This window comes from Theobroma cacao, chromosome 9, assembly GCF_053813885.1.
Source record: "Theobroma cacao isolate CCN51 chromosome 9, ASM5381388v1, whole genome shotgun sequence".
Classification (NCBI taxonomy): domain Eukaryota; kingdom Viridiplantae; phylum Streptophyta; class Magnoliopsida; order Malvales; family Malvaceae; genus Theobroma; species Theobroma cacao.
In genome coordinates, this window is record NC_142647.1 from 6,292,705 (window position 1) to 6,314,225 (window position 21,521).

The following is a 21,521-nucleotide window of genomic DNA, read 5'->3' on the forward strand; positions in this document are numbered from 1 at the left end:
TGAAGAAAAATCTGAACCGGCCTATTCGGGTTATATACAATTTGGGCCGTGCAGACCTAGAGCTGGGCTCAACGGAATTTCGGGCTCAGTTCGTCTTTCCTATTGGGTCTAAGCTTCATTTGTTGAGCTTTTGTCGTGGTGAGAATTTGTTTTTGCATATGCTATTATTAGTATTACTTTTTTAACTCAAAAAATAGCCATTAATTTATTTATTTACAGCATGAAATCGGTCAATTTTCTGCTTACTGTCATAATTAATAAATTAATTTAATTTTTAAATACTCACTCAATCTTTTCATTATAAGTACTTTTAAATTGCTTTTTTATGGTGAAATAAAAAATATAAGTCAACAGATTCCATTTCATAATGAAAAAAGCAATTTAAAAGTACTTATAATGAAAAGATTTCACCATAAAAAAGAAATTTAAAAAAGCAAACAAAAGCAATTTAATTATTCGCTCAATCTTTTCATTATAAGTACTTTTAAATTGCCTTTTTATGGTGAAGTCAAAACAATTAAAAAATTTCCCATATACACATGTTACACCCAGGCCCAGCCAACGGGCAGTTGTCTCTACCCTGTACCGTCCATGGCCTATTCGTTCCTGGAAAAAATCGAAACCAACAATGCAGATGTCAACACCTTCTCTTGATCTTGTAATTGATCCGTTGCGTACAATGCCAGCAGATTCCAATCTTCCATAAAAGACTTGTAGCATCATTCCAAGCTATACAATATATATATATATATATTCCTAGCCTCCCTGTCATGCCATTCAATCTCATTGAGCTTACTTTTAAAATGAAAGTTTATAAAATCTATGTCTTCAATGTTTTTCTCCTCTTGTCATTCTTCAGGAGCTCGGAAGCCGATTCTATAGCGTTCAGTTCAAATCTACAATCAGGTCAGAACCAGGAGCTTAACTTATTATTATGATGTAGTTTTTCTCGAGGTATCCGAATGCAAAATATTTGATTACGTTCTGTTTGTTGACAATCATGGCTACTGGTCATGATTTTGTGCAGTTAACGCTTGCGCCATTTTTAACTGTGGCCAAGGGACTTGTCACACGGATGGTTCATTGCTTGGCTTTGAATGCGACTGCTATTCTGGCTGGAAGAAGTTCCGGCTTGGTCCTGTCGACCTTCCCCCCTGCATCATTCCCAACTGTGAGCTTGTCAGCCTTTACTTCGTTTCCTTCAGCATTGATTTTTCCTTTTCGGATTGCATTTATTTACGTAGTTTCTAGACGATATATATATGTAGGCACACTCAACTTTGGCTGCGGCACAGGAAGCCCTTCACCGCCGTCGCCACCCCCACCGCCGTTTAATTTGTCCGACCGTATGCTTCAAGGACAACCTTTTTTTTAAAATTCAACTTGATGATTACCTTTCTTGTGCATGAATAAATATGTGCAGTACTATTAACTAAGCTTTCTTGGGTTATTTACTTATTATTTATGTAGCTTGTACCTTTACTTGGTGCGGTGATGGGACCTGTAAGACAAATGGGGCTGGCTACGAATGCGATTGCAATGCAGACTCTGATAATTTGCTCAATATGACAGCCTTACCCTGCTTCAAAGACTGTAATGTTCTTTGTATATAGTTTTTTTGAAAGTTCAAGTTGTATTCATAACAGAAGGAACTGAATTTCACCTCTGGTCAGTCACAAGATGATTTTGCTCTGATATTTTTAGGTTGCAAAATATCATTACAAGATCCTCCCAAAAGAGATTAGCATGAAATCTATACAATTGATACAGCTCCCGAATGCAAAAACACCCCAGATCCTGGAAATCATAAACACAAAAACCTCCGCACATTAATAAAAACATCCCAGCATCTTAAACCCAGAACAACAATCCCAAAAAACCAGACAGTATCCCTGTTCAAAGAGCTGAACCAACAAAAACAAATCTGATCCAAAAGACAAAAGTGGATCCTGACAAACGAACAAAATACACGAAAATTACTTGGTATATATGGTTAAGCAATCTCTTTTAGGACAATGGTATCAGAATTCAGAATTACTTTTAGGTTTCATTCTAAGCTAACAAAGTAATCTGTATTACAAACAAAACACGAAAACTTTGGCATATTTAATATTGTTTATGGTTAATAGCTTGTTTAAGAATTTCGCTTCATTTGCTTTACTCCTTTAATGCAATGCTTTGCTTTGCTTCAGGCTCCCTAGGAGCGGATTGCCATGGTCTTGGGCTCGGCACGCCACCACCACCTGATTCAAACTCATCGCCACCTGGTCAGTCATCATCTTCTCACGGTAATTATGACTCAAAATTAGCAATGGCTGACACCATCTCACTCACGGCGTATGGCATTATCTTATATCATTTACATAATAACATTATACGTGTTTTTATAATTTTGTTCTCTTTTAATGTAGGATTAAGAGAACACGGAACGGCTTCCCCGATCGAATATAGTTTGACACTGTTAATGTTAGCTGCTATGTTTCTTCCATGGCTATGAGGGAGATCAAGACGTGAGTCATGTCTTGTGACTCATTTTGCTAAGTGGACCGTATATGCGATGCAATGGTGGTACTACATCAACTGCTTCCGCTGTAGGGATAGTCAATTAGAGGCCGGTTACCCAGGGGAAAAGAAAAGACAGGATCCGGTTGAGTTTTAGACTAAGATCCAATATCAGAATTGCTAGACCCATAGATCAAATTATAGCCCAATCGTGTACTTTCCTGTTTGCATTTGAATGGTTCCAACTTTGACAAAAGCAAAGAATGGAATGATTCAATTTCATCCATACATCAAATAATTGAAGCATTGAGGCATTAAAGGCTCTTACCAAACAGAAAGGCACATAATTTCTGGATAGAAGTAGATTAGGTCCACTAAGTTAAAATGAGTAAATGGCAATACACCAGTGTCTTGAAGATTACAGGTCTCCCTATCCCGTATGGAGTTCAACAATAGAACTAATTATTTCCAAAAAGTATATCAATTGAGTCGATTTTGATTAAATCTTGTAAATTTTTCTTTCAACTAAAGATTTAATCATAGGAAGTGAAAAGATTAGAGTGATCAAGACTTAAGACTAGGTTGAAAATTAGCTTCCCATTGTCCTTCTACAATCTCCAAAGTCCAAAACGTCCTACCTACCACCATAGTAGGACACCCAATTTAATGCTTGGAAAAGGAAAGAAGTACTAAAAATAAACAAATAAAGAAAATTGGTAAGTTGGATTATTAAGTAAGAGTTTTAGATATTTACATCATCATGTGTTACGAAATATAATGATATTCTTAAATAAAAAAAAATATCTTTTGAAAAATATATTTTATTTAAATTAAATTTTTATTTTAAAAAAATTATATACTAATCAATAAGTTAAATATTCAGTTGTTATCAACCAATTTAATTTTTTATTTAAATTCTTGATATTTTCTACATCATGTAAAACAAAATATTGCTTGAATTCATCTTCAAACGCAGAGCATATGCAACATATTTATATACGTCCAAATCAACATCTAAATGTTTTTTGTTATCCTTGTTTGGAGGTGGGGTTCACGCATTTCATGATCTCCACATGCAGTTTTTTTTTTTTTTTTAAGAGATAAAAGAGAATTGTTAAAAATTTAAAATGAATTATAATCATAAAAAAATGTCCTTACAAAATCTAGGACAATCCTCTACCCAAACACAGTATCTTCTGCAAGTCGATCAGCAGCCTTGTTCCCGTCAGGCCTCACATGTTCCAGTCAGCACCTTCTAAAACCCCTCACTCTCTCTCCCTAGCTTCCTTAATAACAGCACCAAATAAGACAAATCTATAGTTGTTGAGTTGATCACCTTCCACCACGATACATGTGAATCCCATGCTGTTTAGCAAATTCTAGTTCTGTGTCCGTAGCAATGGCTTCAATAACCAAAGGAACTACCTCCATCGTTAGTCTCGCATAAAAAGTACCTAGCTCGAACCCTTCCTCGTCACGAATTATCACACCCAAACCACCTGACCTGTTAGCTAAATCAACAGCCCCATCAGAACTAACTTTGACCATACCTTGTGGAGGGCGTTTCCATTTGTCCATTAAAGAAACCATCGGACTTTGCTTCAGCGCTAGCTGGTATTCTTCAACATGGCTTCTTGGAAAATCACCCATAGGCAATAGCCTCTGGGCCCCTCGATTGTCCTCTCTGAAGCCCTGTTTTTCTAGAACCCTATTGGCCCACGTGGTAATTATAAATAGTCCGAAATACTTCTCATCTGTCTTGTTAGATGTCCTTGAAATCTTATCCTCTGTGGAGAAAGCGTTGCAAACAGGTCAAGTATGTATTAGAGGTATTAAAGGGCAATATTGGAATAGTTTTTGAAATATTGAGTGCTGTGAAAGGTAAAAAAGAATAAGAATAAAATAAGTAGAGAATGTATAAGAAGACTAAAAAGAGAAGTTAGAGGGAGAAGTTTTGAATGAGAATAAAAGCCGCTTTGAAAGGTTTCTCAAATGAATTGGAAAAGTTATATATATAGTGTAAAAAATTAATAATTACTCAAAAATAAATGTTAATGTACATAATAAATAATAGTTTTAATATTAAGTGAACATTATTGTGCTTTTAATATTAAATAATGATTAAAAATTTATTATGTGATTATTAAAATAATACTTTTTATGATTATTAATAACATAATGAGAATTATAAATGGAAGAGATATGCAGAGTATGTGAACAAATATAAAAGAAGAAGATAAGAAAGAAAAATACTTATATTTTAAAAAAATAAAAAAAAATTTATTTAATTATCTCCATATCTGTACTACCAAGTCAAATTTTTTAAAACATTTCAAGATGAAAGTAACTCGTAAACTTACTACTCATTTTAGATTTCTATCACCGTTATTTGTACGAAGTGATTATTTTACGTAAAATAGTACTTTATTTATTTTAATTATTTTGTGTGAAGTAAAACTTCACTTATAATGATTATTGACATTATTTTTTATATAATATTATATAATAAAATAATTTTTTTAAAATAAATATTAATCAAAATCGAACTATTTATCTTTGGAAGAGCTGTGTTACATTCTCGTTTGGTAGGAGGAATGTTGAGTACGTTCCTCAAAATGTAAGCGGGTAAGTAATATACCCATGTTTGGTATGTTTTACGTTTCTAAGAAGGTAACATTTTTCTGGATATCACTTCTCAACCTTGCTCGTGGTAAAATTACTTCTTCAGTACTTAAGAAAATAATTAATTTTTTAAAACTAAAATGCCCAACATCTCTAATTTTACCGTCTCTTTCCGGCATTTTCTCTCATCTCATTCTCTCACCAAACATCTGATTTTCAGTCTCTCTCTTTTTAGAACCCATTTTCGGTGGTCGGTTGCTAACGTCGGCCGCCGTCGCTATCGGTGCAACAAAAAAAAAAACACTTTTCTCCTCTATCTTTAATCGATTTAGTTTTTCCTCAAATCATATTTTTTTCTTTTCCTTTTTTTTTCTTTTTCTTTTTCCAAAAACACTTAGATCTAGCCACCGATTGGTGAAAATCGTCGTTGTAGAAACAGTTTCTTCTTCCTCTCCTTTCCCTCTTTCTTTTGATCAGCTCACTTCTTAGGAAAATGAGACGAAAGGAAGAAAAAGGGAGGAACTGATAGAGGGGAACAAAAAAGGAAACATATCAGTATGTCACCGACAACGATCGATAGGGGAAAAGGGAAAAGAAAAACAAAGAAAAAAAAAGAAAAAAAAAGGAAAAAGAGAGGCAGAATAAACTTGCTCGTAACGAAAGGAAGTGGAAAAAGAGGGTAGCATTTAGTCAAAGAAGAAAAAGAAATAAGAGGGGAGATGGCGGCTAAGGTTGGTGAGAGGATCTTAAATTAATTTAATTATAACAAAATAAAAATCTCATTTAATTCTTTAAAACTAACTAATTTAATTATAAAAGGTTTCAAACTTGTATTTTGATATATGTATAGATAATTTAAAAAATTCACGACACATTTTTAATAGACTGCTTATCATCCAAGTAATCACTTTCCCAGTGCAATAACTCTGGGTTGAGCTATACCTCTGCAGATTTAGGGCATGCAAAAACTGTTATTAAACTTGCTCCGCACCGTGAACAAATCGGAGAGACTTCCATTTTTGGCTTTGCTAAGTTTCCAAACACTGGCAAAATTCCATGTCAAACTCTCCATGCAGACACCTTTATCGTACTCTGTACATTAAGTTTCCACAGTTTATTCCACGTGGTTTTCTCTAGCGTTCTACCTCTCGTCTCTCCTATGTCCATGTCCTTTCTGGTTACGCCCTGTGCTTCTTGCCTCGTTTGTTACTATATATGCATTAACAGTTTATAGCCACTATGAACTGTGTAATTGCCACATTTATCATAATGCCAGACCAGTGTATATATCAGCAGATTGTAACCTACTCAATGGTAGTGCACAAATGGTCTCCCCATTATCTTTGGTCAAAATTTGGTAAATACTTTCTCGTCTTGAATGACATAGATTGTTTGTCGATAAGCTCCTACAGCTTTTGGTTCTATGTCTATATCACCGGATACAAATGGATGGTCGAAAGGATTCTTTCTTTGGCATCCATCTATCTTGTCAGATTGGAATTGATATCGGCCATGCTCAAATCGCCACCGTGTTCCTTACTGAATAACTGCCTTAACTTCCCAACATATCGTGTTCGAAGGTTTGACTATGGTGGCTAAGCTTTATATCATATGAGTTTGCAGCTCCAATTTTTGTTGTGGGGTCGCCATAAAATGGCACAATTAATGGCTTCACCAAACAACCCAGCTGTCATCACAAAAAAGACTTCGTGCCATGCCAATGAAAAGGAATCCTCACGTTCCCATGTCTGGCAAACAAGGATGATAGAATTTTGAGAAATAAAAGGAAAGAAAAAAAAAGTCTTTCTCATTTTAACAATAGGAGTATTGTAATTGTTAATTTTCCACATACCAACTTTATAAGTACTATATTTTGTCAATTGAGTTTATTTGGGTCTCCCAAATCTTCCATGATTATGCGACCAAAATCAAGAAAGTTACAAAGAGTAATGCACAAGAATACAAAAGGTCATAATCCGTTTTACCTAACAAGAGAAATCACTTTTTGTCTAATGAGGCAATTATATAATTCTCAACAAGAGAAAGAATTCTCAATGGCCGTTTTACCTTGATTAATTTGTCATGTTAAGTTATATGGGCGACCATCGGTTTAAGGAAAACTTATCAACACGAAACATCTTGAAAGTCTTTTGTCCTACAGACAGGTCGTCTAGTCTTGGTCTGCTTAGCTATTACTTATTTATTTATTTATTTTTATGTTTATGAATTATGATTCAACTCTGAATGGGACAATGGGTAAGTCCACAAGATTCCATCATATACCCTTGTAGGTTTGATAGCAGAAATAAACAAATATTTTAAGCAATTAAAAATAAATAAAGTAGACTTAATTTTTTTTGAGCTCAAAAATCAAATATAGAGTCACTGGCAGTCAACACGAAGGACCCAATGCATCGAGCAATTAGGTAAACAAGAAATTCATGTTTTGGCATAAATTTCTAGGTGATCGTGCAAATATAGTTGTTTAATTTAGGTGGAACTAAAACCGTCTCAAAAATTTAATGCAGGTTTCGCAACCCATTCAGAGTCCCAATTGTTGGTTGCATGCGATATCACTTGTCTCTTTTAATTATGAAATCGAATAATTAAACTGCTTCATCAGGAGATTGGTTTTTTTCATTACTGTCTCATTAATTGAGATCGGCTATAACAGATTTTCTGCATGCGAAAGGTAATGGAAGGTTTTCTAGGGATTTGCTTCTTCAAAACCCTCACATGAAAGCTACCTCACCTTTTAGAGATTTTTTTTGGGGGGGGGGGGGGGGGGGGAGGGGGTAAGCAGTATTTCATAAAGTCATGATAGTACGGCTTAACAGGGATTTTAAGTCACAAATTGCTTCTTTTAATAATTACTAGTCATAAACCATTTTAGTGAGGTCATTTAATAGTTAATTATATGCAAAAAGAAACTCAAATCTTTTATCATTTCAACAATTTATACGTAAATTACAAATTTATGATTAAAATTAAGTGTATGCCATCTCATTATTTTGGGGAAAAATATGAATAATTGAATACATTGTTTTGTAATTGCTAATCTTCATATATCATTGCAATCATGTATATAATTGTACAATTTTTAATACTTTTTCTCTTTGCTTTTCTTATAGTGGCTATTCATTTGATTTATAAATGTGACATTTAATTCTTACTTTTACAATCATTAAGAAAACTAATAGTTAGATAATTAAATTTAATATATATATATATATATATATATATATATATAAAGTGTTTATAGATTTTGGCAAAATGGAGGCTAACTCACATTGCATTTTTCTAGTTTATGTATGAATTAAAGACTTTCCAATTCTTTAGGTATCACAAATACAATGAACCCTATTTTACTAAAATTTTCAATTTAGTGTAATTAAATCTAATTTATAAATTGCATTGTTTTGATTAAACTTGTACAATAGTTCACTGCCTTAGTAAACTAAATAAGAGTATAATATTCAGATGCATATCTAAACAAAGCTTACAGATCTCTTGTGTTTACTTTTTAATTTATTCATTTTCCATGTTTCTCTGCAATTTTCCACAAATGTAAAGATATTCAATTCAATTTATTCATGAGAGAAACCAAATAGAATAACAAATTCACATTACCTTAGTACTAGTTAGCAGTTACTTACTATTGCACACAGTTTGGAAAAAAGCTGTAAAGGGTCAACTTTTACTTGATAAAAAGAAAGAAAAAGAGGAAAAATAAAATTAAAAAAGAAATGGTTTCGTTGCAAAAATAGAAAGAAGTTAAACAACTCCTTTGGTATTGCCTTGTTCATCTGCCGGTGAACAGTATTGAGAAATTCTCCCTTTCCCCAACCGTTTCGATTTCAAACCATCAGGCATTAATTTGGAGCCGCACTCGCAGGTCTACGAACCGAAACCCAATCGGTTCTATCTTCATCGACTACGTGCGTAGTCCCCAGCTAATGACCTCATCAAATCAAGGATTATGCCTTTAAATTGACACCTGTCACAATCTAAGAGCGAGTATCAACGTCTTATATACTCGACAGGTTGTCCCGCCATTTTATAATTGTCTTTCCCGCGGCTATTAATGAGCCTTCCCTGCTCAACTTTAACATATCCAACGGATTGAGAGAGAGAGAAAAAAAGAAGAGAGCAAAAGAGAAAAGAGAAAATGTAAGCAAACTACAATTATGTTTAGTCGAAAACAGATTCAGAACCAACAAGACTAAAATGTAGTACAACAGAGAGGGAAAAATTAAAGAAAAGAAAAGAAAAGAAAAACCGCCATAAATGCAAAGCTCAACTACCCATCTAGAAGACCATAAGCTCTTTCTTCACTTACAAAAACACTCAGCCACATTTCCAAATCTCATAGCCAACTCTCTCTTTTTCTCTCTCTTTTAAACTCTAGGGTTTCTTTTGTCTTTCTTTTTAGATCTTTGATCGGAGGGAAATGTGGAACTCGGCGGAGAACGTGTTCTCCAGGTCGGCGTCGTTCAGGGAGGAGGACGATGATGAGGAGGCGCTGAGGTGGGCGGCGTTGGAGAGGCTGCCGACGTACGCCCGAGTTCGAAGGGGAATATTCAGGAACATGGTTGGTGACTCCAAAGAAGTCGATGTGAGCGAGCTCGAGTCGACAGACCGGAGGCTTTTACTCGAACGGCTCGTTAACTCTGTTGATGATGATCCTGAACGGTTCTTTGATCGAATGAGGAAGCGATTCGACGCGTAATGCTGGCTGCTCTATGATTTTCTTGATTTTTTTTAAATGTTACTATAAGTTTTAAAAATAAAAGAACAAAGAGAATTTCTGCTTTCTTTTGATAACAGAATGTGGACAAGGATGGAAAATCAAGATTTCTGGATTTTTGCGCTTTTTTTTTTTTTAAAAAATCTGACGTTAGTTTGACCGTACTGTTTGGTTGAGCTAATCTATTAACGTAATACTAACAGTTTAGTAATTGGAAACAAAAGCTCGTTTTCCATAAGTGATGAATTCTATTCGAATTTGAAATCTGTCGCCATTTTTATTTCTCAAGAAGATTCGGTGCACAACTCTGTAATAATTGACATTTTGCCGTGGAATAATTTGCTAGAATTGACATTTTTACTGAGAATAATTTCGCATTTTATTTTGATTTTCTTGGTTGAGGTTGTTTTTCTGTTATTTTCTCCCCCTCACTCTTGCTTAATTAAAATTTGCTCTGGTTTATTGTGTTTACAGAGTAGATTTGGAATTCCCGAAGATTGAGGTGCGGTTTCAGAATCTAACCGTTGAATCTTTTGTCCATGTTGGGAGCAGAGCATTACCAACCATTCCTAATTTTATTTTTAACATGACTGAGGTAAAATTTGAAACAATTAATCCCTTTCAAAATGCACCAACTTTTAGATAGAAGCTATTTTCCTAATAGCCGTGCTAATTTTAACGTCAAACTTTTTAAACTGTGGTTACAGGCACTTTTAAGACAATTGCGTATATATCAAGGAAGGAGAAGCAAGTTGACTATATTAGACGAATGTAGTGGGATTATAAGGCCTTCAAGGTGTGTATGACTGAGTGTTTACGATTTACCCAATGGGTTGAGTATGTGAAGTATAACATAATTTATTACTATGACACTTTGCAGATTAACGCTACTATTGGGTCCTCCAAGCTCTGGAAAGACGACGTTACTGTTGGCTCTAGCTGGACGCCTTGGCACTCATTTGCAGGTATTTGGATACTTGGCAGATTCTATTGGACTTGTGGTTTTTTGTTTTTTTTTTTTTTGGGCCAGATATTGGACTTGTCGTTTGTTCGAATTATTTTGGCCAATATTGGAGACCTAGGCCTGAAAGGAGGGGAAAATAAAAAGAAAAAACGGAAGTCTATTTGCATTTTCTACTGTTTACGTTGTTAAGAATTAATAAGATAGTAGAATGGTAGTCAGTGAAACGGGTACAAAGGTTTGTCTTAATGGATCTCTGTCATTAAGTGGGCTCAGGATTTGTCCTTTTGAACCGCACATATATTCGTTAATTAACATTAGGAATCGGAAATAAATCATTTGGTAAGAATGGAGCTAAAATTCCACTTAGCTGGATGCCACTCCCACTTAACTGGACATAATTGGTGATACCATTAAAGTATAAAACTCTCCACGATTTAATAAGACCTTTAGCTAGTAATTCCATCTGTGATTCCTTTCTCGTTATTTATTGCATTTTCATTGCTTTGAAGATGTCAGGGAAAATTACCTATAATGGACATGGACTAAAGGAATTTGTTCCTCCAAGGACGTCTGCTTATGTCAGTCAACAGGACTGGCATGTGGCAGAAATGACTGTGAGGGAAACTCTTGAATTTGCAGGACGGTGTCAAGGTGTTGGATCTAAACATGGTAAGCATTGAGAAATCATCTTTATGTCCATAAGTCATTATTCCTCATCGCTTACTTATGCATACTTGCAAAAGATATGCTTTTGGAACTTGCAAGAAGAGAAAAGAATGCTGGGATAAAACCTGATGAAGATCTTGATATCTTTATGAAGGTAAGTGAGATGTGTTGCCAATTTTACATGGGTTGTTATTTGTTCATCCTATTAGTTCATTACAGCTAAGAGTTAATAATGGTGACACTTGTTATTTCTAGTCACTAGCTTTGGGGGGAAAGGAGACAAGCCTCGTGGTAGAATACATCATGAAGGTATTCTCTAGATGCTGATCACTCATCGATGCACATCCCATTGTGATGTCGTATAGTTTTTTTTTCCTCAATCAAAGATAAAGATTTTATTAAGTATCAAGAATCTGATACAATATCCTGGCATAACCAAGTAACAAGGAAGACATGAATAAATGACACATTTTTCTTACTAACTCTACTTCAAGTAGACCTATGTTTCACCTAGCTCTTAAACCATTGAAAGCAATTAAGCAAGTTTTATGTTGTATGTTAATGGTGTTTATGTATGACGTGTATAACTGTATTATTAGTTCCAAAAATTTTTCATGGAAGAAATCAGTTGTATAGCTTTTTGTGGATGAGCTTTATGAAAATCTAAATTGCTATGTGCTTGATATTCTGAATACCATCTGGTTATTGAAGACTTCAGCTAAGAAGTGGGTCTTCTTTTGAAGTTATTTAAAAAATAAAACAGAAGAAAAAGGAAAATCTGGAAGCAGGAAACCATCTTCGCTATATGATATGTTTCACCACAATTCGTCCACTACATTCTCATTTTGTAGACTGATCCTGTACCTGCTTCTTCCCTGCGATAGTATTCAATAACCTTATTCATGTGGTATTTGTAGGTTCTGTCTAAATTTTCAGCAATTGGTTTTCCATTTCAAGCAGCTTTAACTACTCTGTATGCTGCTTGGTTAGCTTTAGGGAAAATAGCCAAAAACAAATTTGAAAGTTTAAAGATGCTTGAAGAATTTTAATTAAGAAAGGCTGTTTATAGTTAGATGTAAATCATATTAAGGGAGTTGAATGGATGGGCCAAGGCTAGTTTCTGCAAATTGAAATGTTGAATTACATCTCAAGTAGAGGCATGAAACAGCAAAGGTTAGGGTTTATATGAATTAACCTGTTAAATTAACTGATTGGTCCTGTTACTGCCATAGGAAGAGGGTCCTTTTCAGAAAATCTGTTTAATGGTAGTATATAGTAGCTACGCTTACTTCTTAACGATTCTTCTGAAGCACTAAAATTCATCTGACAAAGATTTTAGGGCTGGACATCTGTGCTGACACATTGGTGGGAGATGAAATGCTTAAAGGGATATCAGGAGGCCAGAAAAAGCGGCTTACAACAGGTTTATGCAATGTTCTTTTTTCTTCTTGCTGACTAAGAACCTATTTGCTTCTCATTCATGCTGATTTGGCAGAAATGTTCTTTCAGGTGAATTACTAGTTGGCCCAGCTAGGGTGTTGTTCATGGATGAGATATCAAATGGGCTTGATAGTTCTACTACTTATCAAATTATTAGATATCTGAGACATTCTACTTGTGCACTTGATGGGACTACTGTAATTTCTCTGCTTCAACCAGCCCCCGAAACTTATGAGTTGTTTGATGATGTTATACTTTTATGTGAGGGCCAGCTTGTATACCAGGGGCCTCGTGAAGCTGCCCTTGATTTCTTTGCTTTTATGGGATTTAGTTGTCCTGAAAGAAAGAATGTGGCAGACTTTTTGCAAGAGGTATGGGGCCTAGAACTTGTTTTGTGAGCATATAATCTATGGTATTTTATTTGCTCTTGTTTTCTGCACACAGGTTTTGTCAAAGAAGGATCAAGAGCAGTATTGGTCTGTTCCTTTCCGGCCCTACCGTTACATTCCTCCAGGAAAATTTGCTGAAGCTTTCCGCTCCTATCAAGCTGGGAAGAATTTGCATGAGGAACTAAGCATTCCATTTGATAGGCGTTATAACCATCCAGCAGCACTGTCAACTTCTCGTTATGGCATGAAGAGGATTGCACTTCTTAAGACCAGCTTTGACTGGCAGATGCTATTGATGAAACGGAATTCATTTATCTATGTTTTTAAATTTATTCAGGTGAGTACTGAAATTTTCATCTTTCAAAATAGTAGCACACTTCTAGTGATTGATTTATGTTAAGTTAGGAGTATTGATCTATTAGATCAGTTTGTTTTGTTTTTATCTTCCTGTGATGCCAACTCATTTCAGAACTGAAATTCAATTGAGATTTAATCTGATTTATTAATATTGTCTTTTGTTTGCCAGCTTCTTATTGTTGCCTTAATCACAATGAGCGTTTTTATGCGGACAGCACTGCATCATAATACAATTGATGATGGAGGATTGTATCTAGGGGCACTTTACTTTTCCATGGTCATTATTCTTTTTAATGGATTTACTGAGGTTTCAATGTTGGTGGCCAAACTTCCAGTTCTTTACAAGCATAGGGATTTGCATTTCTATCCAAGCTGGGCTTATACAATTCCTTCTTGGGTGCTAAGTATTCCAACTTCCCTCTATGAGTCTGGTTTCTGGGTGGCAGTAACATACTACGTGATTGGTTATGATCCTAACATCACCAGGTGATTTTGCTTTCAATGAATATTGGCATTTGTTTTGGCAGTTTTGTGATTCAATATGTCATTTTAATTCTAAACTTTGCAGATTTCTTCGGCAGTTCTTGTTGTATTTCTGTCTGCACCAGATGTCTATAGCTCTTTTCCGAGTGATAGGATCCTTGGGCAGAAATATGATCGTTGCCAACACCTTTGGATCGTTTGCTATGTTGGTAGTCATGGCTCTTGGAGGCTATATCATTTCAAGAGGTTAGACAGCCATGTTTGCCATGTATATTTTTTAATAATTGGTGATGCTATAAGATTATTTACTCTTCCTCAATCTGACAGATCATATCCCTAGCTGGTGGATCTGGGGTTATTGGGTTTCCCCTTTGATGTATGCTCAAAATGCAGCTTCTGTCAATGAATTCCTCGGGAATTCCTGGGATAAGGTAACATCATTAAGTATTATTTATTGCATTTTGCTTTTTAATCATTTGAGTGGCCGCGGGATGTTCTGTTCAATTTGTCATCAAGTGGAAATAGTAATGATGTCTGGAGAAGAATAAAATCAACAGAAATAATGGTTCAGCAATTGTTGATAGTAAACATTTTCATGTTGAGTTTGAACTTTTATTCTTGTGATTAATGGGTGAGTTAGAGGTGCACTTTTCACTTTTTAGTTCTTTCAACATTATAATGTTATGGTGATGTCATGACTCATGACCATACATGCCTGAGCTCGTGGCAACTGAGCACTCCATCTATTTATTTAGCGAGCCTTAAGCTTTGTAGCTTGATGCTTGTGTGTCATTCTTACAGTCTGACCCTCGTTGAGCTCCTGGTTCAGTCACGTGTGAATCATGTTGTCTGACTATGAGATGATTCAAGTTGGAATTTGGGTTGAATTTCAATTCAGTAGATTGACTGTGGAGATAAGCAACAAAAAGTTGTTTCTAAAATTGAGTTACAAGTTTCAACATTCTTGGTTTTATGTTGAAACTCACTGTACTTTATTTCCTGGCTTGTAGAATGCTGGAAACTACACTAACTTCTCATTGGGTGAAGCACTGTTGAGAGCACGCAGTTATTTTCCAGAGAGCTACTGGTATTGGATTGGTGTTGGTGCTTTGCTTGGATACACAGTTCTATTAAATATCCTGTTCACTTTCTTTCTGGCTAACCTTAAACGTAAGCTATCTTGTTTCTGTTGGAAGTTTGTCAGTTATGAGCTTCCTCTCTTAGCAAAACATTTATAGTACATGGTGTAAATCTAATTAACTTCATTCCTTTATCTTTTGCTCTAGCTCTGGGGAAGCAACAGGCTGTTTTCTCCAAGGAAGAGCTGCAAGAGAGAGATACGAGAAGGAAAGGTGAAAATGTTATTACTGAACTGAGACATTATTTGCAGAATTCAGGCTCACTAAGTGGTAAGTGATAGACATTTTACATCTTTTAACTTTTTTTAATTTGAGTGTCATGCAGCTAAATATTTAAGTTGTTTATTCAACTGCTGGGCAGGAAAATATTTCAAGCAGAGAGGCATGGTTCTCCCATTTCAACCACTTTCTATGTCTTTCAGCAATATAAATTACTTTGTTGATATCCCTGTGGTATGTGTATTGACCTATTCTACTATGCTATTTGTTTTATGGAAATACATTGATCAGTTGAAATTTTATCCGAGTATCTTTTCAGGAATTGAAACAACAAGGTATAACAGAAGACAGATTGCAGTTGTTGGTCAATGTTACTGGAGCGTTTAGACCTGGTGTGCTTACAGCTTTGGTTGGTGTCAGCGGTGCTGGTAAAACTACACTCATGGATGTTTTAGCTGGTCGAAAAACTGGAGGGGTCATAGAAGGAAGCATACAGATATCTGGTTATCCCAAAAAGCAAGAAACTTTCGCTAGAATTTCAGGTTACTGTGAGCAGAGTGATATTCATTCTCCTTGTTTGACTGTTCTGGAATCACTTCTATTCTCTGCTTGGCTTCGGTTACCATCAGATGTTGACTTGGAGACACAAAGGGTAATAATAAAAGATCTTTCTTTATGCATTTTTGTTGTTGTACTTGACAGCATGGTGTATCATTATCACTTCTTTATTGTTGGATTTTCAGGCATTTGTTGAGGAGGTGATGGAACTTGTGGAGCTCACTCCATTAAGTGGAGCATTGATTGGTCTACCAGGAGTTGATGGCTTGTCCACTGAACAAAGAAAAAGGTTAACGATTGCTGTTGAACTAGTTGCCAACCCTTCTATAGTCTTCATGGATGAGCCTACATCAGGATTGGATGCTAGATCTGCTGCCATTGTAATGCGGACTGTGAGAAATATTGTGAATACTGGACGAACAATTGTGTGCACGATCCATCAGCCCAGTATTGATATTTTTGAATCCTTCGATGAGGTATTTTTCTCTTTAAAGTTTTGGTGGAGAGCTGATCTGTGTATATGCACACACAAATAGAAATGATCATGAATAGGCAAATATTATTCTGTGTCACATAGGGAAGCCTAGAGGCAAGTTATTGATTTACTTCTGCATTGTAAAACCATTGTGATCCCTACCTCATTGTGCTTCTGATTTAATATATGATGCAGCTTTTATTTATGAAGCGTGGAGGAGAGCTCATATATGCTGGTCCACTCGGCCTCAAGTCTTGTGAACTCATAAAGTATTTTGAGGTTGATTCTCGCATGTTTATCTCCTTGAATATGTAATTTATATGGTTTAGTAAACTATGAACTTGGCCTCTGGCCCAGAAAAAAGAAAGGAAGTTGGCCTCATTCCTGCTGACTCTGTAATTTTGTTTTCTAGGCAGTTGAAGGAGTGCCTAAGATCAGACCTGGCTATAATCCTGCTGCTTGGATGCTTGAAGTTACTTCTCCAGCTGAAGAAAATCGTTTGGGCGTGGACTTTGCGGAAATTTATCGAAGATCAAATCTATTTCAGTAGGAGCACTTTGGATTTTGAGCTGCTGCTTTTGCTTATACAATTAGTTTTCATTGGGTTCTAAAAATATTTTGAAAAACTTTTTATCTAATTTCATTGTCTCACTTTGTTTCAGGCACAACAGGGAGCTGGTTGAAAATCTAAGCAAGCCAAGTAGCAATTCGAAAGAATTGAACTTTCCATCCAAGTATTCGCAGTCATTTTTTGAACAGTTTTTAACATGTCTTTGGAAGCAAAATCTATCTTATTGGCGAAACCCCCAATACACAGCAGTTAAATTCTTCTACACTGTTGTCATTTCGTTGATGCTTGGAACAATATGCTGGAAATTTGGTTCAGAAAGGTTTTCTACTTAGTTTCCTTTTAAATATTATTTAGAATTGATATGGCATGGTATGTTGAGTTGTTTTCTGCCTATCTTTCTTTATTTGTTTTTTTAATGCTTTTGTTTATATTTCTTACCTATGGATTATATGTTTTTCAGCCCACTTACAGACCTACTGCAGTCAGAAATTGTTTAACGCTCCATGTTGTATTAGAAGAATGATCATAGGAAGTAAAGTAGGAATATCAAATAGATCACTTTTTAACTGGTTCTGTGGCAATAAGTTTCTTGCAACTTCATGAACTTGTGTTGTATAAATCTCTTCCATCTTTATTTTAAGTGTATTTATCATCTGAGTATGCTATTTAGATGGCATCTGCATAGAAGCTTACTGATATGAAGCATATGACTTAGGTTCCACAGGGCTGTGAATAGAAATATATTACTGATAGCTTATGACTTATGCATAGAGTGATGCAAGTTGGAGCAAAAAGCAGTCTTCCTTCCAATCAGACAAACAAATCATTATAATTTTATTTAATGCCTTTCTCTTCTTCATTCTCTTTGGTGCCGTTGATGTCATCTTCCATTTTGGTTTTTGCACTTCTCTATTGATAGAGTCTATATAATTTCAATTTGTTTCGCATACAGGGAGAGCCAGCAAGATTTGTTCAATGCCATGGGCTCCATGTATGCTGCAGTCCTCTTCATTGGTATTACAAATGGAACTGCTGTTCAACCTGTTGTTTCTATTGAGAGATTTGTTTCATATAGAGAAAGAGCCGCAGGAATGTATTCAGGCCTGGCCTTTGCATTTGCTCAGGTCTACCTTTATTTCCAGCATTACACGAGTAGAAACTGTGTGCCCTTTTAATTTTCCAGAAGATAGCTGATTCACTCTGTTTTCTTTGCAGGTTGCCATTGAGTTCCCTTATGTATTTGCACAATCAGTAATTTACTGTTCAATTTTCTACTCTCTGGCCTCATTTGAGTGGACTGCTTTGAAATTTATTTGGTACATATTCTTTATGTATTTTACTTTGCTCTATTTCACCTTTTATGGAATGATGACGACTGCTGTCACACCAAATCACAATGTGGCTGCCATCATCGCTGCACCGTTTTATATGCTTTGGAACCTTTTCAGCGGCTTCATGATTCCCCACAAGGTAATGAAACAGCTGTTTTCTTTACTCTTCATCTTTGCCTAATCTGCTAAGCATCCGCTATTCATGAACACTCATGTGGAATTTGTGAGAGATATTGTCTAATAACGACATATGCAGCATTAGCTGTCTGATAAAAGGTTTCCATAAAATTTTAAAGCTCAAACTAGGTTGATTGGAGAGTCGTTAATTATCTGTTGGGTGTTTTTTTGGTCAAGTTTCACTCTACTGAACTTCTTTTCATTCCTTTTCTTTGCTGTTCTTCGACATACTAGCAGATTTTTAAGCTTCTTCCAAACATGTCCCATTGTTGTTTTTCAGCATATTCATCTAGTTCGTATGCACAGAAACAATCCATGCCACTTGGAAAACCTTTCATCTAAGATAGTAAATTAATTAATCTGCTTCATCTCTTTTCACGTTTCATTTGTAATAACTCGGTTGTCCAATTTTCCAGAGAATCCCTATTTGGTGGAGATGGTATTACTGGGCAAATCCCATAGCCTGGAGTTTGTATGGCCTCTTAATTTCACAGTACGCTGATGATAATAGGATGGTTAAACTATCGGATGGAGTTCACTCGATGGCTACACGACAAATACTCCAGGAAGTATTCGGGTACAGGCATGATTTCCTGGGCATAGCTGCTATTATGGTGACCTTTTTTGTTATATTTTTCGCTTTGATTTTCGCTTTTGCGATAAAAGCCTTCAACTTCCAGAGGAGATGACAAGGTTGATCTGTATACCAATAAACCCCGTCTGAACTATGCAGAAAGCAGTTGTCTTGTGCATTCCCAATTATGTCAGTTTTCTCATAAACATATAGAAGCAGATAAATCTGTATAGGAACATTATATAATATACATATATATATATATGATGGATAGTGAAATTTTTTATTTTTGTTCAAGTACAGAACAATAATAATAGCTATATTTTTCAGCACCGTTATATTCATATATCGATACTTTACTTGATTATTTGTAAATTTTTGCATTTTAGCTTCCTAGATTTCTTTTTTTTTTTTTTAAATAAAATTTACTTTTTCTCTAGGTATTTTAAATCTATTATTCCATAAAGATTTAATAAATTCATACTTTTAATGTTATTATAAAAGTATATTGAGTGGTAGAAGCGAACGCACGCCAAGCTCCCATTTGCGTATATACCTATATGTAGGTGCTGAGAAAAAAATTATAATTATGTTGATACATGTTATGTTATTTACATTAACTAGCATATGTTGTCACACGTATTGCACATAAATATTTATTTTTTATTTGAGTTTCAAAAATAATTATATATAACTATAAATAGTTTTAAAACATAAAATTTAAAATATAAATAATTGAAAATTTATAAATTATATAAGACTATTAGAGTAAAGAATGTTAGATTCTCAATTTTGTATGTGTAATTTTCCTTTCAATTGAGTAAATATTTAATTAATAGCTAACAATAAAAATGTCATAGTAGAAGTAATTCAATATTTTACAACTTTTTTACATCTGAAACAATTTTAGTTAAAAATCACAATTTAGATATCTATTAATAATTTAGATGTCAATGTTCCAAATACGAATTCAAGTGAAGAATGAATTTTTGAGAATGTAAAAAAGATTTTCATGGGGGTTGAGGAGGGAAAAAAGAAAATTCATTATGTATGGTGGGATCAAATGTGCAACTACAAAGTGTATGAAGGAATTAGTATGAAAGACTTGGAGGTGAAATATTGTGCCCTTCTCAACAAGTGGTTATGGAGGTACGGGAGAGAGAAAGATAGTTTATGGAGAGAGATGCTAGTTGAAAAAACTAGGAGTGACCTTTCGAAACTCTTTCCAAACACGAGTGTTTATAGGAGAATGTCAACTATGTGAAAAAAATTGTTAATCCCCTTCCCCCTACTAACAAGTATTTTTTTTGCAGGTTTAGTCTAACTTCAGTTTCATTATAGCAATGCTAAGAATTTGCGGTTTTGGCTTGGATGAATGGATAGAAGGAGTCACCCTTGCTCTTACTTTCCCTAGGATGTTTGCTTTAGCTATGAATAAGAATGGCAAGATTGTTAAATTTGGGAGCTAGATGGAAGGGAGATATTGGGTGTGGAAAGTGGAGACTAGAAGACAATTGCTTGATTGGGAGGTTGAACATGGAAGCATCTTCAAGTTACGCTCTAGGAATAGCAGCTAAGCAGGGATTTCAGAGATGAGGTTATTTGGAAAAGGAAGCTTAGTGGAAACTATGCGTCAAATTCTTTCTATAAGTATGCTCTATCCTTTTTTGACAACGCTCATGGGATTTGGAAACTTGTGTGGGCAAAACTAGCTCTATTGAGAGTGGAGGTATTTGTTTGATAAATGTTTTTGGGTAAAATAGGGGTGAAAGAAGAGTTAGTTAAAAGAGAGGTTCAACTGAATAGTTCATTGTTATGTGTTTTGTGCAATTTGGGTCAAGAAACTTGTAATCACTTTTTTGTTGAATGTATGGACATTTGGAAAATATGGTCAGGTTGGTGTAAGAGTTGGGGTGTTACTTGGACCTTTTTAGAAACTGTTAAGAGTTGTTTTTAAAGCATAAAATGGGTACCAATTGGGGCTTTTGATAAAAGAATGTGAAAGGTGACCTGCTTTTCTATAGTGTGGTCTATTTAGAAATCTAGAAATGAATGCATCTTTAGTGGAAAAGAATGGGATGCTGGACAATGTTTGGAACTGGTTATGGTTAAGGTGGCAGCAGCTTGGGTCAATGCCAAATGGCCAAGGGATTATCTGTCAAAGTTAGATATTTACAAACAACTTCCGATCCAAAGTTTGCAAAGAAAATCAACGCAAGGGAAGAAAGGAATTAAGTGGGAGAAACTGAAGCTTGGCTAAATGAAATTCAATGTGGATGGAGCAGCGAGAAAAAGTCAAGAACCAGT

At 35.2% G+C, this 21,521-nt stretch overlaps 2 protein-coding genes across 3 annotated transcripts; both read left to right on the forward strand.

Annotated features, from left to right (window-relative positions):
* Positions 1–769: 769 nt before the first annotated feature.
* On the forward strand, positions 770–2,920 carry LOC18588665 (uncharacterized). Of its 2 annotated transcripts, none has more exons than XM_007013228.3 (6): positions 770–906; positions 1,028–1,171; positions 1,269–1,346; positions 1,471–1,593; positions 2,193–2,288; positions 2,412–2,920. In XM_007013228.3, the coding sequence occupies exons 1-6, from the start codon at positions 771–773 to the stop codon at positions 2,495–2,497; spliced, it is 663 nt and encodes a 220-aa protein (XP_007013290.3). In that variant the 5' UTR covers position 770; the 3' UTR covers positions 2,498–2,920. The 2 variants fall into 2 exon arrangements, with proteins under 2 accessions (XP_007013290.3, XP_088666304.1); XM_088810178.1 differs by having other exon boundaries at positions 2,193–2,267.
* Positions 2,921–9,226: 6,306 nt separating this feature from the next.
* On the forward strand, positions 9,227–19,544 carry ABCG32 (pleiotropic drug resistance 4). Its single transcript, XM_018127709.2, has 24 exons — positions 9,227–9,849; positions 10,346–10,466; positions 10,579–10,667; positions 10,752–10,836; positions 11,345–11,504; positions 11,579–11,655; positions 11,757–11,810; positions 12,834–12,924; positions 13,011–13,312; positions 13,386–13,667; positions 13,857–14,173; positions 14,256–14,416; positions 14,498–14,601; positions 15,181–15,340; positions 15,457–15,579; positions 15,671–15,762; positions 15,848–16,180; positions 16,272–16,562; positions 16,757–16,840; positions 16,974–17,107; positions 17,224–17,451; positions 18,085–18,256; positions 18,348–18,602; positions 19,057–19,544. The coding sequence occupies exons 1-24, from the start codon at positions 9,575–9,577 to the stop codon at positions 19,327–19,329; spliced, it is 4,263 nt and encodes a 1,420-aa protein (XP_017983198.2). The 5' UTR covers positions 9,227–9,574; the 3' UTR covers positions 19,330–19,544.
* Positions 19,545–21,521: the final 1,977 nt, after the last annotated feature.

Coding starts and splice junctions, on each gene's coding strand:
- LOC18588665 (XM_007013228.3), top strand. CDS start 771: ATGCCATTCAATCTCATTGAGCTTACTTTTAAAATGAAAGTTTATAAA. Junction 1,347..1,470: donor GCCGTTTAATTTGTCCGACC/GTATGCTTCAAG, acceptor TTATTTATGTAG/CTTGTACCTTTACTTGGTGC. Junction 1,594..2,192: donor CTTACCCTGCTTCAAAGACT/GTAATGTTCTTT, acceptor GCTTTGCTTCAG/GCTCCCTAGGAGCGGATTGC.
- ABCG32 (XM_018127709.2), top strand. CDS start 9,575: ATGTGGAACTCGGCGGAGAACGTGTTCTCCAGGTCGGCGTCGTTCAGG. Junction 13,668..13,856: donor ATGTTTTTAAATTTATTCAG/GTGAGTACTGAA, acceptor TTTGTTTGCCAG/CTTCTTATTGTTGCCTTAAT. Junction 15,763..15,847: donor ACTTTGTTGATATCCCTGTG/GTATGTGTATTG, acceptor GTATCTTTTCAG/GAATTGAAACAACAAGGTAT.